Consider the following 15399-nt stretch of genomic DNA (forward strand, 5'->3'; position numbering starts at 1 on the left):
GCAATTTTTGATCTGATTTAAACTGAGTATGACAGAACCTAAACTTGTACCACTTAAAAAGCTCCAGCATACAACTAGTGGTATATATATGTACCACAGGTCGAGAACAGCTGAGTTAAATTTGATTTACATTTTTGAAACTTGTTTATTGGCCCTTTAAAGCTATCCCTATTTAGCTAAAAAAAACTATCCCTATTTAGCTGCTAAAGTAATAATTCAGCTCTTTGCGTCACCTGGTGAAAATTTGGTAAGTGTAGCACTGACATGAATTGGAACATCTACTAACACCATAACTCACGTCAGCCGCACATTCAGCTAATTTTTGATAGGTGTCGCCAAGAGCACAAATTCTATCTCAAAATATGCCTACGGTTAGGGTTTTTAGGGTCGGGGTTAGGTATTATAATTAAAAATTCTATAAAACTAACCCAAAAATTTAGTTCTTAATGTAAAATTTTCAAAAACTTACTTCCCAACCCTATCCTACTATTAAGTCGCTGACGTGAGTTATGGTGTTAGTAGCTGTACCGCATGAGTTAATGCGTTTACCCACAGCTTGTTACACTGATTTCAAATTGATTTATTTAAGGTGCTGCCAACTGGAAAACGCTCGCGGACATAAAAAATGAGAATCTCGGGATGAAAGATAAACCCGATTACATCACTGCAAAAGTTACTGTGCTGTATTGCAAAAAGGAGAATGTTCTGTACAAGGTATATTTGTACCAATCAAAAGTTAATATATAACTTACACAACACAGTGCTTTCTGATTTCGCCCTATGAAGAATTTATTAAAAAGCCAATGTGATAATAGCATTCTAACTGTATGCTACATATTCCATTTCAAATAGTATGTTTTTAAAATGCTCTGTTAAACAGAAAATACTTTTTACCTGTTAAATTCAAGCTAAAGGTGTGTTTCAACATCCAAATTCAAGCATCTATTGTTTGGTCTTTTGGTCTAATTTTTTTTTGGTCTTACCTTAAGTGGATCAGCTAGGAAGCACTGTATTTGCATATTCAAAATTTTTAAGCACTTTAAAATCTCGTTTCTTACATTTTACTTTTCACAATTTTTTCAGGCTTGTCCAAACGACCAATGCAATAAAAAAGTGATTGATTTGGAACAGGGAAAATACAGATGCGAAAAGTGTGATCTACAAACTGATGAATTCAAATATCGACTAATATTAAACGTAATTACCACTTTTACCATATTAAGGCTCTTTTTTTCTCTCAACTAAATTTCATCACAACTTAGATGCATGTGGCGGACGAATACGAGAGCACGTGGGTCACGTGTTTTCAGGAGCAGGGTGAAATTTTGCTTAAAATGTCTGCACAGGAATTGGGTGAACTCCAACAGACTGATGAGAACGCGTTCGACAACGTACTCAAGCGTGTCGACTTCCAGTCCTACTTTATGAAACTCCGAGTCAAGATGGACCGCTTTAACGTAAGTGTTGCGTCACCAGGAATAACGTCACGTGTCGGACGCTTATTGTGGGTCACCTTCCCTGAAGGGGACACACATTGTTTGTATGTATTTTTCTTCTGTCCAACGCTGATTTGTTTTAAGCGTTTGGTCAAGAAAGGGTGCTCCATATTTATTCAAACTTACACAGATGTTAGTTATTAATCCTAATTTGATCCTCCTGAAGTTTGACCCCGAATGACCCAGCTGTTCACCCACAGGCCCCCAAAACGTGAAAATTTTGAATCGTCTGTGCTTTCTAAAGTGCACCATTCGGGAGTTTCAAACTTTGATAGTTGGTGCATGTGTAACAAGCGTCTAGAACAGTGGTTCCCAACCTTTCGTGGACCATGGCCCCCTTAAAGTAACTTTTTGGCCTCGTGGCCTCCTTCAAGTTACCATGTAGAACCTGTGGCCCCCTTGATATGTAGATAGCAATCTCGCGTTGGAATGCGGTATTAATTTTGGCCTTAAATAGGTCTAATACAGTAAATGAGCGTGATAAACCTCACGACTTAAGTGAAAACGACTTTTAGTGGGTGTTTCTTGTAAATCTACGCCCGTGGCTCCCCGGAACATAGCTTGTGGCCCCTGGTTGGGAACCACTGGTCTAGAAGCTCTAAATCGTAGTAGAGGATATACCGAATATTTGGTTTGCCGAATTTATTCGACCGAATCGGCCATTTTCGCGAAGTTCGTTTTGGGCCAAAAAATTTGTTGCGATTCGGCGGAAACCGAATCTTTTACGAACACTCATTTTGAGCTTTAAACTTAGCTTTTCTGCTAAGTGACGTATCACGCAATCTTTTAGTTTACAACATAACGAAAACCGCGTAAACTTGTATATTTTTCAACACATTATCGTTTTTCCTACAGTGGACAAAAAATCAGTAATTCATTGGCAGGTTGGCAAGTTTATACCCCACAGAACTACATAGTCCGATATCTGTCCAAATTAAATTTTTATTAATGCGCGACAACCAGTACATATGTTTCACCATACATGTGAGCGGACGAATGAAATTTCACAACTGCATGTTGTGAAATACTTGCGGTACACTCTGTAATGCAAGTTTTAAAATAAATCCTCCATTGTAAGCCCAAGGTTAGTGCTTAAGACCATGACCTAAAAACCTTAACCCAACATACGGACCAGGTATGTATTTTTCGAATTGAACGTTGCCAGTCCAGTAAGTATTTGTAAACGAAATGACTTTAAGATGACATCAACTGAATTCTGTCTTGTATGCGAACTGTAGGATGAAGATCGAACCCGTGTGACTGTTGTGAATGTTTCTCCAATTAGCAATGTGGATTATATCAAGAAGTTGCAAGCTGATATTCAGAAGCTTCAAGTGGAATAACCTTTCCTGTTTTTCGGCGTTCGTTTTTGTCCACAAACTGTTTTCGTTTTTTTTTGCTCCGCAGCATCACCTGGTGGTGCATCGTTCAGTTTTTGTAAGGACAACTTAATAAATCTCCATCCTATTAATGGACGTATAAAACCAACCTCACAAATTTGATTTTTAAACAATTGGAAACCTGTGTGGCAAAACTCTTAGTTTTTTCACTGGTTTACAATGGAATGCTGCATAAAAATCCACAAGAGGCATGCAAAAAGTGCTTGAAACTTTGTCCAAATTCTTTGTTACGATATTCAGCAGAAAACGTCTAGCTTGAAAACAACATTTTGCTGGTAAATTTCCTCAAGAAGATCATCATTTAAAAAGTGAAATCTACTTTATTAAACGTTTATTTGGCGTACAAGTTCCAAGATTCTGTTCCAATTCTCTTTACTTATTTCAATTTCAATGGGGTTGTTATTTTGGCAACTGATGTCAATTTCGTTCCTGGTCTGATTATCTGTTTTCTTTTTATTGTGTCTACTGTGCTATAGCAGCACACTTGTAAATAAAATTCCGAAAATCGCTTTTGGACAGAAACCACTATCCACAACTGGACGTAAAGATCACCATGGGCGCCGCCACGTAGGGGCAAGAGGGGGCACTTGCCCCCCCTTGGAATTTCAGTGTACCTCAATTTAACATATTTAGCAGCAAACCTAATTAAATTGGCAGCGCGGGGATTTGTGACATCGTTCAATGCTTTAACTTTTAGGCAACTCAATTGTGAAGTACACGATTTATGGCTTCATATCTAACAAATTCTTGATGCGGTAAAGTATCAGCCAAAATGTGCCCCCTCTTGCAAAATTTTCTGCCGGCGCCCATGAAGATCACCAAAATTTTATCTAGCCTTAACAGCAATGCTTTATCAAAGTTAAAACTGTGCTTTATTTGTATCACAGTTGAGAGCATTGGACACAAGTCCGACGAAGTTTGTTTTTGATACTAAAAAGGCGCAACATAGGGTTCGACGTTTCTGACCGGTCAACCTCAATCAAACTGAAGAAACTTCTTTAAGACTTGTCTGTTCGAGATTAAAAGATTTTTCAAAACTAAACCGGAATTTTAATCATGAACATTACTGCCAAGGAGGTGGTGTATAAAGAATACATCATGCATACGTTTCAACAATCTCTGTTATCATCATCAGTGCAGGTATGCATGATGTATTCTTTATACACCAGTACCTTGGCAGTAATGTTCATCATTAAAATACTTTTCCGTGTATAGTGTTCCGAAGTAAACCGGATTTGTTCTGCGAGAACCGCATGCCCGAAGTGAAAATCCTCAAGCTCAATGCCCTAAAACGGTTTCTCAATCATTTCTACATTTTTAAGTCGGACACATTCGCTGTTATTGACACAAAATGTGTATCGCCAACCTAATGTTACCCAACGCCCAATGAACGACGGCATTATCTAGGTTTGAGAAATTATGTTTTATACATAGTTTCTTGTTGTTTTTGTAAGAAAGGCATCAAGTTTTCGCTTTGTTTTGTAAATATTTCCCCTCTTAACTGTTTTGCTATAATACCTGTTTTCGTTTGTGACGTTGTTTAGCTCACTGCAAAGGGGTATACCAGTTGTTACTGACAAGGTTTTAAACCACATTACAGTTTCAGCTAAATCGATCTTTTGTCAAAGGCCAGATAATTTCGGTTGAAACCAGCTTGACAATTTCGTAAATTATAATTCTTTGAATAGTTTGTCAATTTTGCTGATTACAACCAAAATAGCAACTGGTTATTCTAAAGGTCACTTTAAAAGTTGGAGAAAATCACTGCTTTAGGCAAAACCTTACAACAAAACTTATTTTAACAGATAGGTTTGTATATTTCAGCAAACAACTGCACAAACGAGTTAACACAGTTAGTCATGGCAGGGCTGGAAATACAACTTAACAAAATAGAAATGCATAAATACTGTCAATATATTGAAAAGTAAACGTGAAATAGATGGAATACAGGCAGTCAATGCGGTCAACGCATTAAGCTGTGCAGCAGGTTTCTGTTGAATAAGCAGCATGAAGTAGAATTGTATGGCTTATGAGAGTGTACAAGTGATTAGCTTATTATGTGAAAGTTCATTTTATGCAAGCTTTTTTGGAACAGGTAGGTACATGAAATGGCACAAAAACAAGTTAAAAAGTAGTTGTTAAAACACAGAAAGATACCAGACGTACGTTAACCGATTAAGAAACTTTCCCTGAAAAAAATTAAGTCCTGTTTTATGGAATAAGGGATTTCCCCAGAATGTTTCTTAAAAAAAATTGCTAGAAAATTTAAGAGCTTTGCCAATATACATTCAACGTCAAAGCAAGCATCGGTGGTTTGAAATACTTGCAAAACATGAAAAGCATAGCAGCAGCGTTAACGGCAGTTAAAAAACACCACTTAAAGTATAAAAACATCGCGAAGACAAAATATAAAAAAGCGAACCATTATCAATCCTCACAGTATTAAATATTTTACAATATCAAGCTATAAAACAGCATGACCAAACTGACAAGACCAGTGACAACAAATTTTGACACCACGACTGCGTTGCCATGGCCACCACGACTGCGTCCTTTTTCTCCTGGTGCTTGTTGGCCGCTGTTACTTTGTTGCAGGGTGTTGTCTTTGCATCCAAGCCACCATTCGTCTGCTCTGCGCGGGTAAGGATATTCCTTGACCTCGGAAACCTTGATCCTTTCATCGTCAAATCTGGAAAAAACAAAATGTGGTTATTTTTTGTGCACAAGGTGTCGATAAAGATTCATTAAAGCTATACGCATTACAAGTGGACAAAGCACATACATATGTCCCATTTCATGACATTAACTTTATGTGCTGAAAAATTATGGATGTTGAAAATCAAAACGCGCTTATGTTTTGTGTCCACAAGGTGTCGATAAAGAGCTCTTAAAATTACACGCCAAAAGCGTAGCCAAAACGAACATTAATGCCCCATTTTAGAATATATTACATTAAGGACGAACTTTTACGACTATAGGAATGCCAAAGTTGTGAATTCAAATCACGTTATTTTAAGGAAAATGATGCATTTCATAGTAAAATGGATTTCAGCAGAACCTATAGGGTTGCAAGCAATTGATACTTAAACTTGGCCATGCAACACTCTTTTTTACCAATTCATGTTGCCCTAACCAAAGTGTTGTTTATGCTGTTCCAATTTACCTGTAGTACATGCCGTCGCTGAAGAAATAAGTCTTGCCGCCCCATTGCAACGAAGCGTCGACCTTCTTGGGTATTCCCCGCCATACCGACATGGGTTTCGGGTAACCGGGGTCAGCACGTCTCGAGCTGGGGTTGTATCTCCAGTATTGTTCGCCTGTGGACATAGAGAACAAATGTTAGGCGATTAAGCTTTAAAAGAAGAAATGCAATCGTTTAATCACTGTAAAGGCAACCTTCGATATCATTTTTGTGTACCAAGTGTTATAACTTGTTTGGTAACAACCTTTAAGCAAAGAAGCTATTGAAAATCTATGCTATTGAAACTTTATTACAGTAAACCTTGATTAAACCACATTTTCGCCTAATTGGAACAAAATAATTTGTAATGTGGCAAGGCTTTACCTAATCACAAACGATTCATCCGGATCTTCACCTAATCTGGATTTTTTTTAGTCCAAACGGGTCCGGATTAATCGAGGTTTACTGTATTTTTATGCAAAAAAGATATAGTACAACATGTATAATTTAAAGTTTTTGTAACAGTTGGGTGAAGAAAGCATGCTGGGGGCAACCAGCTTAAAGCAAGTCGCAACCGCTTGAATGTAGAAATCATATGTACCTTTCATGAAGTAAAGTTTTCCATTTCCACTCCATTGGAAAGCTGCGTCAATGTTACTAGGGATCCCACTGTATACAGTTTTAATGTGAAGTGGGTATCCACGCAATAATTTGGCGTTTTCGAATCGGTACACTTTGTGGCCCTGCGTGTAAAAGATATTGTGTTTGAGTAAAAATCGGTGGTACACTATATTAGACTTTAAACAGATTTGCAAATTTCGTATTGAGTTAGGGTCTTAGGGATGATGTTTTAATTTGATCTTTCGTTGGTGGTAAGCGGTGTTGCAATGAGTTAAAGGTAGAACCATAGTTTAACGTTCAATTTAGGTTACAATGCTACTTTAAGTATAGTCTTACACTCGTTTTAAATGGGAAAGTGTATTAAAATTCAAAACATTGCATTCAAATTTATGTCTTCAGTTTACGTTACAATACTGTTTTGACTATCGCCCTTTTAAATTTATGGAATAGCGCCATGCTAAATGGTAAACTTAAATACAGATTTGACGAACTTATGCCATTAGAACGCCCTGTACAATACTGTTATTAGCGTTGTCCTTTATTCAGCACTGCAAAAAATGACCAAATATACATTATGTGTTTACCTGAAACAAGTCAGTGTATTCAGTGTATGTAAGTGCTGCGTCGATCTTTCCATTGATTTTCCAAACATTGCTGGTCATCTGCGGGTAACCTTCGTCTTTTCCATTGTCGTTGAGTCGCCAGAATTGTTCGCCGAGGAAAGCGTATGTGCTGCCGTTGTTTAGACGGGTCATTGCGTCGAATCTGTGCAAAAAATATATATTTTTAATTATAAGTGTGCCATATAAACATGCAAAAAGCCACAAAAATGATGGTACAAATGTACCGTAGCTTTTTACCCAAGCTTAGAAAGGTAATAATGTATAAAATTTATTGTACTGTAAGGAAATACAAGACGACTTTTATGATGTAAAAGTATCAAGTCAATCGATGATAAGCTTCGGACAGTGCTCTGTGGTTTATGCTCAGTTGACGCATCGAACAGAATAGATGAGACATGGCGTTTTAGCCTGTTACTCCCAACAAACTGGAATAATGTTGGATGGCTACACCATAGCCAATACGGTATATCTCTCGTCAGCAGTAGCATTGGTGACACCGTATAGGTCAAAACAGTGTGCACTGTCTGCAGCTTAACTTTTAAGATGCCTATTGATTGGATAAATGGTCTTGTTCGGACCTTAAGCCTAAACATTAAAAATCGTGAGTGAAAATGTACTCACCGGCCGTTGCATGCGCCCACTGGTGGTGACCGTGTTGTAGTTGTTCGTCGTGGAGTGGTGGGTCGGGTATAAACTGGCCGCTTGGTGGTAGGGGGTCGAGGTTTACGGGTCGTTGTCGAAAAACCTGGTTTTTCTTTCGATGTCCCATAAAGATGCTGAATAGCTGCAGAGAGAAATGAAAAGATCTCAACATTCTGCTTTCAAATCGAAGTCAACTTTGATTTAAATAAGCTTTTAGAAAACTATTTTCAGACAATACAATTATACGTACGGTTGGCCTCGTAACCAAGCATACATGAAAATATTTCATGTGACAGTTTATGGGTAAAGTATTAATCCTTTCACGTGCGGTCAGCAAAGCCGGTGTGGACAAACTTGTAGACTTAGGCTATATTAATAATGGGATTCTACATATTAGGTAAAAGTATCATTTTCATTACCTTGAATGTCGTCGTCATGTAGACCTCTAGATCTCGGATTGTAAAAAGGCGCCATCAAAGCATCGTTTACGTCGCTATGGGAAAGTCCCAAACTGTGACCGAACTCGTGAGCCGCAACAATTTTCAGGTTGACTGCAAATTTTGAAGTTTGAAATTTTAATTTCACAAATTTCAAACCATCAATCAAGTAAACATGTTTATTATTACGTCATAATGTCGCAACTGTGACGTCATCTTACCTGTGCCGCGTGCTGTGGAAAGGGACCATGTTTCGCCTTCATCAAAATGGGCGTCACCCCCGAAGGTGGGAAAGTAGGCGTGAGCGAGGGTCTGTCCTGGTCCATCGAAGGGGTCGCCGTCCCCGTGGGCCCCATTAGCGAACTGGATATTAATATCAGCCGTCTCGGTGCGTCCAACTAGAGTGAAAGACAGTTTGGAGTTGTCCGACCACCACTGCGAAAATGAAAGAGATTGTTAAAAATAAGAAGTCAATATTTTTCGGTGTAGCCCAAATGGAAGAGCGCGAGTCCCGGAAAGGCTCCGGTCGTGTGTACAAATTCCACTGCAGGCTAGATTTTTCTAGTCCTTGTCTTGCCATATGGGAATGCTTGGGAGACTTGTTTCATTCGGTATAACGCTTACAAGTGGCCCAGCGTTTTGCCATACAAGTGTTTTTTCATTTAGAAGAGCTTAACACATGGAAAAATGCACATGAACATTAACATTTACGCTTAATTGAACTTGATGGGAAATGCAGATTTGCAGTTTTAAACCTTTTTGGATTAACACATTCGCTACGTACTTTGGGCAACTGAGAGATATTAACAATTTGTAGGCTATCAGCCTATCATAGTAAAAAATCGAAACGTCTTTTACCTGGAAGGCTTCAGCAACTTCTCTCTCGATTTCAGTGGGTGAAAGGTCAGGAGAGTAGTTTATGAACTTGTAGGTGAGTTTTGATTTCTTCCATGTCGAACCTTGTAGCGCGTAACGCTTCTTTCGCGCGTTTTCGGTGCCTGTATAGGAGGTTTCATTTTAGGTTTGGGCCTATCGCGTGTAACGTAACCAGAGGTATGTCTATGATAATCCCAGTAAAATATAGATATAAAAATGATGTTTATGAATAGCACATAAATACTGCTATTGAATTTTGCATTTCGAGATTGACAAAGTAAAGCAATGCTTCAAAATCCAGAAGGAATTTCTCCAAATGAAGAAAATTGAAAGCTTGAGGGCAGGAATCTACCGTAATTTGTACATGTGGTTAGTAAATAAACTCTTAAGCTCTGGGAATATAACCTTTAAAATAAATAAAATACCCAAAATGACCTTGTGTGGTTTAGCATCTACTATGTAGTTTATTAGGGAAGAATGAATATGTTTTGAACTGTTAAGGGAGGAATTTATCGACAAATGTTGGGTACCAATGAGGTAAAGCTTACCAACAATATCCGAATTTCCGCATCGCTTTTCGCCCATTTTCTTGAGGGTTTGTGTGTCGAGTTTTCCTGTCATCGGTAAATGGGCGAATCGTTGAAATGACATAATGGCTTCAGACAAGTCGTCCAATGTCATTAGGTTTCCTTTCGACGGATCAGGGGACGGTGCGTGTCCGAAATTTCGTAAATACGACTGTAACAAAAAGTATGTTGTTAAATGTATGTCCTGACTTCACACTTTAACGCAGCATCAGGGGTACACCCCTTCGTTTTATATGAAATACCGAGATAAGTTGTAACTTGCTTTAGTGCAGTGGTTTCCTACCAAGGGGGGAATTTTAAAACTTGAAGGAAGGAATTTACCATTAATTTTGAATTTGTGTAAATAGATATTCTAAATCTGGGAAAATAACCTGTGAAGTTGATCAATGTTAAATGGTCTTTGCATGGTTTAGCATACACTATGTAGTCTATTGGGGAGGAATAAAGATGTTTTGTATTGTTTAGTGAGGAATTTGTTATAAAGGTAAGGAACCACTGCTTTAGTGTATAGGTTTCCGTTATCCGGCGGTCGCCAACATATCCACATTCTTGACATGACGCTATAGGTTTAAATTTAACAATAATTAAGTTTAATCGCGGGGTTGAATTGCGGACTTTGAGACTTTGAATAGCCGCTGGGCAGGTCGTAAATTTGATGGCTAAATAGTCACACTGGCCACCGGTATTTAATCGCTTCCTGCCGATGAATGCATAACGTGTTTTACTTATAACAGGCATGTGCCGTGAGCACCAAAGTCCCATCTGATTTACAAGTCGTGCAGAAACATTTACAGTCGAAGTAGTGACAAAAATAGGTCGGGTTTAATGTTTTGTATCCTTAGTTTTTGGATTATCGCCTAAACTGAACATTTTAGTGTGTGCTGACATGTCCCGCCAAGTGCTCTACGTTTTGTCCTACGTCAGCTATGACGCATGACATTGCTTAGACGCATTTAAATTAAAATGGTGTGTTCACTTAAAGTCATGGGAACTAGGCCCTTTAAATTTGTACACCTAAGCTAATATCCAAGCATTTTGTGTGTACTCAACCGTTATACAGTATTTTGGAAAGTTTTCCATGCAAATTTTCACATGCTATAATATTATTGCAAACTCTTTTCAATTTACTGGAATAGCAAACGTATTTGCAACTAGCTTGAAACAGTTATCTGTCCAAATTCGTTTCAGTCTTAAACATCAAAACTATTCTTTATTTAATTAAGCGTTTGTGCAGTGAACGTTAAGGCATTCCCACCGTTTAACGACATCGAAATGACTTCCAGTAACTGACTGGGCAATATCCGTTAGGAGCAAGCGCAGTTCGTGCCAACTTGCATTCTCAAGGAGCGAGCCATATATGGGCAATGCAGATCTACTGCATGTGACTCTATTACGTCACAAACACGGTGGGTTGAAGAACCAGACCTGAGTCATATACCGATGGTTTTTGTTACAAATAGCGCATAGTAATTTTAATTTCCGGGATAGCAAAACTTAAAATTCGTTTTTGGTTCCAAAGTGTTCCCGGTCGGCTATAAGTTTTAACCAGAATGGAGTAATTTTAGCATGTACAGATGGATTTTTACTACGATTTTTTAATACACTTTTGCAAAATTGCCTAAATTTTAAAAACAAAGTTAGCCGTTTTCGCTATTAAAGATAACTGACTTACAAAAAAGGAAAAGTTGCATACTCTATGCTTTTTATTCACAGATTTTTATGTAATTTTCGTAATTGCGTTTCCAGGTGTACAAACAAACTATACAAAAACTTTAAATACTTGTCATAATTATGATATTGACTGGATTTTTTGGTTAAATAAACAAAAGACAGTGTAGCAATAACTTTTAATTCAAATATGCCTCATTAATGCATTACCTAATTTTCGAAATAGCTATGAATCACTTATGTTTTTTAAAGAAGCATTTTCGTGCATGCAAACACGATTTAAGAAACTTGCAACGAAACTTACCACGCCCTGCGACTGGCTCAAAATAGGATCATCTGTTTCTCCGGCAGCATTGACCAATGCTAGTGTAGCTGCTAGGCAAATTGCGATTGCTGTTAGTTGCATCTTGATTATTCAGGGTTGGACGTTGTTGACCCTCGGATTGTATGAATTATCATAAAAACGCAAGTTTGTTTGAATCTGCAATCTACGCGTTATTTTTTTATATTTCTGAAAAAAAAAATGTTTCATTTAAATATAACGAAGTCAAAAGACTGAGTAGTTTTACAAAACGATGCAACGTTTTACTAAACTGACTACTAAACTTGCGATTAAAAACGATGTAAAAACTCCTAAAATCGCGTTAGATTATTAGCGACTCTCTAAAACCCCACAGAAACCTTTTTGCTGCATTACCAGTTAAGTTGAACCATCTTAAATAGCGTTAATAATATACTCTATATTATAAAAATAAAACTTGATCCAACATTAGCATTTGTTGCTTAAACACCTAAGCTCCAATCAGTCCACCTTAAGCACTAGACAACACCCTAGGTACATTTTTGGGCCAATTTGCCCCACTTCCGTGTCGTAACCATATCTTACACTCTCTTTACTTGTAAGCTTTTCCCTTTCGTCCTGCTGTAAGTTGCGACTTGTGCTGTAAAACTGTCAAGCACGCACTATAAGTAGCATCGCGCGGAAAAAGGGAGAAAAAGACGCCGCGGTATGTCTAACTCGTGCGTCATCAAAAATCACAAGTTCTTTCACTTTTTCCTCGTCCTGGTAAATTGATTGGTCCCCAGTGTGGACAAGTGTTAACCTTATATGAGGCGTCCCTTATGTGTAATTATTTCTGATTTCGTACATGTTTGGACAGCGCACGGATTGACATCTATGATTTAATTTATTTCGCGTGGACTATGGACTATTACTTTTCTTTACCAGATGTTTCTGTGTAAATTTGGTCAAATCATTGGTTGAAAGTTGGCGCATAACGATTTCAAACAAATTTAATATCACTGATGTTGGCATGAGAATTTGCCGAAACGTTTGAATGATAAAGCATGTCACTTTTTTGCGTCTATTTGGGCCGTTAAATTCGTCATAAAATTGGACCACCTTGTTTAAAAAACTCTTTGCATGCATTTGACGTTTTTCTAACATGTCTGTTAACTAAGGACAAGATCAATTTGTCAAAAAACAACAACAAAAAACTATTAGTTAGGCTCCCTTACACGAAATCTCTACTTCTAAAACATGGTTCTTCGCTTTAAAACTAAAAAATGCAAAAATGTTTTCAAAAGATTGATTTAAAAGTTTTGTATGATAACTCTTTATTATAGGGTACACTGGACCATGAGTGGTAGGTTAGGCCGAGCCTATGCTTTGCAATACTTGTTTAACGAGCGTAATAAAATCAACACGAGAAAGTTTGACGACTTTGCGAGCATGACACAACAACTTTCAATACACTTGTTTTCTGTCTTGTTAAACATTAAGCAAGCAGGAGAAAGAAACGGCAATGGATTTGACGTGTTGGTTTTCACCATTTCAAAACCCTTTTAAAAACTGTTTCTTTTGTGCTTGCGCCCTAAACTATGAAAAGTTAACCTACAATACAAGCCTATGTTAGTGCCTAATATAAAAAATTTTAAGTGCAGCCTAACGCAACTTGTCTTAAAAAACAACTTACGTACAAAGTACAAATATTTAATGAATGCTCGCATGCCATAAAGCTTTGCGTAACAAAAACGGCTAGATGTGCATACGTGGACCCAACAGTGCACGTCTACAGTGGCTTGAAAGTCAGATGTATATTTGTCAACATAGCGTTTTGTGTAAACACATTTTATTTTAATTCTCGCTCTTCGTTTCTATTTCACAGAAATTTGTTTGCATTACGTAATTTGCAATTATTCCTAATTGGGCTGTATTGCAAGGGTAACCCACATACATACATGGATTGTATACAACATAAAATGCACTTTCAAGGTTTTGTTAATATTGCGTCAATGAATTCTGTTACAACGTCTGTAGTGTTACACTTAACTCCCAAAAAGGTGAAAGCACATTAATTTGTGACATTACAAGCAGAGTTCACAAACTCTATTTTTTTAACTATTCGCAGTATTTCATTATTTGCCCCTTGGAACTGGCAGGGAAGTGAAGTCGTCCGTTTTACGTAGGGCCAATGAACCGAGTGCAAAGTTTTCTATCTTGTCCATCCACCTCTAATGTACCTGTCATCAAACATTTGAATCACGGGGATTTTCTCCCACGCTAAGAAGCGACCAAGCCGACTTGCCCATATTTGGCAGCCGCACAGCGAACAGTGAATTTCTCCCTACTCGAACGACTTCGAGGGGCGATGAATAAACTTTTTGCCGAAACTGACGTCACTGTTTTACCGGGCTGCTATGGGCATTCTAGCGTGACAGAATAGGTGCGTTTTGCACTGAACATTTTGCATGCAAAATGTGCAGTATATTGTTTGTTGGCTATAGGAATTTTTTGAGGATATGCTTTGCCTATAAATGTAATAGAACATCAGGGAAACACATTGCTTCAATGTATATTCAATAATCTGTAGAAATTGTTTCGTAAATTATGAAACTTGCTTCAAACAACATTGGGACGTTTATTTATGATGGAACATAGTTTTGGCTGCAGTCCCACATCTTTTAAAATAAAACAAAACACGGTGTAGCTGTAGCGCGTTCAGCCATAGCCACCAATTGTGCCCTTCACTGTTTGCGCTCCGTAACGCTGTAACGTTGCGCAGCTATTTCCGACTTGGTGATTGTTTTTAGTGCAATTGTGTCGCTATGTGTTCTTTCACAAGCGTAATAAACTCTTAACTTACTCCAAATGTCCCAAACATACAGATCTAGTTCAACAACAAAAAAATGTCTCAATACAAAAAGTGCACCAAACAAGTAATCGTGAATGCCATGAAATTGCCGTTAAAAACTGAGCTTAAAATGTCAGAAATCAAATTGGTTTTGCGTAAGTTTGAATTCTGTTGTCCTGAGCTTAATCCCATAGCCTACCTGCGAATTTTCAACAAGGGGATGTATTGTACAAGCCCCAGGGAACAATTTAAAGCTTACAAAGATCCATTGTGCGATGAACTTTACCTGCTCTTTACAGGATTTAATATGGGAATTTTTTTAAATCTTTTTTCTTTTTGAAATGGGATATTTTCAACACTGTTTGAAAGGGGGGTCTTATGAAACACATTATCGATACCAAAGATTTCAATTTAAAGAATTTGAAAAAAAATGGGCGTAATGAGTGAAGTATACAATACAAAACATGAGATACTTGCAAGTCTTATGCACTAACACAAACTTTTAAATTAGACCAGAAACTATATTTTTTGTGCACTTAAAATGTAAGCAATGGGCCTAATACATACCTTGGATGCAAACACCCGAACATATCCGGTTTATAGTCCAAGTGTGTACATACGAAGGGCATTTAGGCATAAAAAGTTTATTGCAAAGTACCAACTGTCATTACAACTATAACGTTTCACAGAACATCTGTATCGCACGTACATACACAGAGGTGGTGCAACATTTT

At 37.7% G+C, this 15399-nt stretch overlaps 2 protein-coding genes across 4 annotated transcripts in view; one reads left to right on the top strand and one right to left on the bottom strand.

Moving 5' to 3' along the window:
- Positions 1-3405, top strand: part of LOC145213781 (replication protein A 70 kDa DNA-binding subunit-like) — a 42202-nt gene extending 38797 nt beyond the window's left edge. For all 3 annotated transcript variants that reach the window (XM_080082172.1, XM_080082171.1, XM_080082173.1), the window contains 4 exons: positions 590-714; positions 1084-1197; positions 1263-1457; positions 2735-3405. In XM_080082172.1, coding sequence (XP_079938298.1) covers positions 590-714; positions 1084-1197; positions 1263-1457; positions 2735-2839 — 539 coding nt within the window. In that variant the 3' untranslated portion in view covers positions 2840-3405. The remainder of the gene's footprint in view (positions 1-589; positions 715-1083; positions 1198-1262; positions 1458-2734) is intronic.
- Positions 3406-4689: 1284 nt separating this feature from the next.
- On the bottom strand, positions 4690-12038 carry LOC145215131 (matrix metalloproteinase-14-like). The gene is made up of 10 exons (XM_080083787.1): positions 11836-12038; positions 9825-10014; positions 9259-9398; positions 8622-8835; positions 8383-8514; positions 7943-8105; positions 7283-7463; positions 6679-6820; positions 6060-6213; positions 4690-5585 (listed from the first exon to the last, which is right to left on the bottom strand). Exons 1-10 carry the CDS (start codon positions 11935-11937, stop codon positions 5348-5350), a joined length of 1656 nt encoding a protein of 551 aa, XP_079939913.1. The 5' UTR covers positions 11938-12038; the 3' UTR covers positions 4690-5347.
- Positions 12039-15399: the final 3361 nt, after the last annotated feature.

This window comes from Phallusia mammillata, chromosome 2 (genome assembly GCF_965637545.1).
Source record: "Phallusia mammillata chromosome 2, kaPhaMamm4.hap1.1, whole genome shotgun sequence".
In the NCBI taxonomy this organism is placed as follows: Eukaryota; Metazoa; Chordata; class Ascidiacea; order Phlebobranchia; family Ascidiidae; genus Phallusia; species Phallusia mammillata.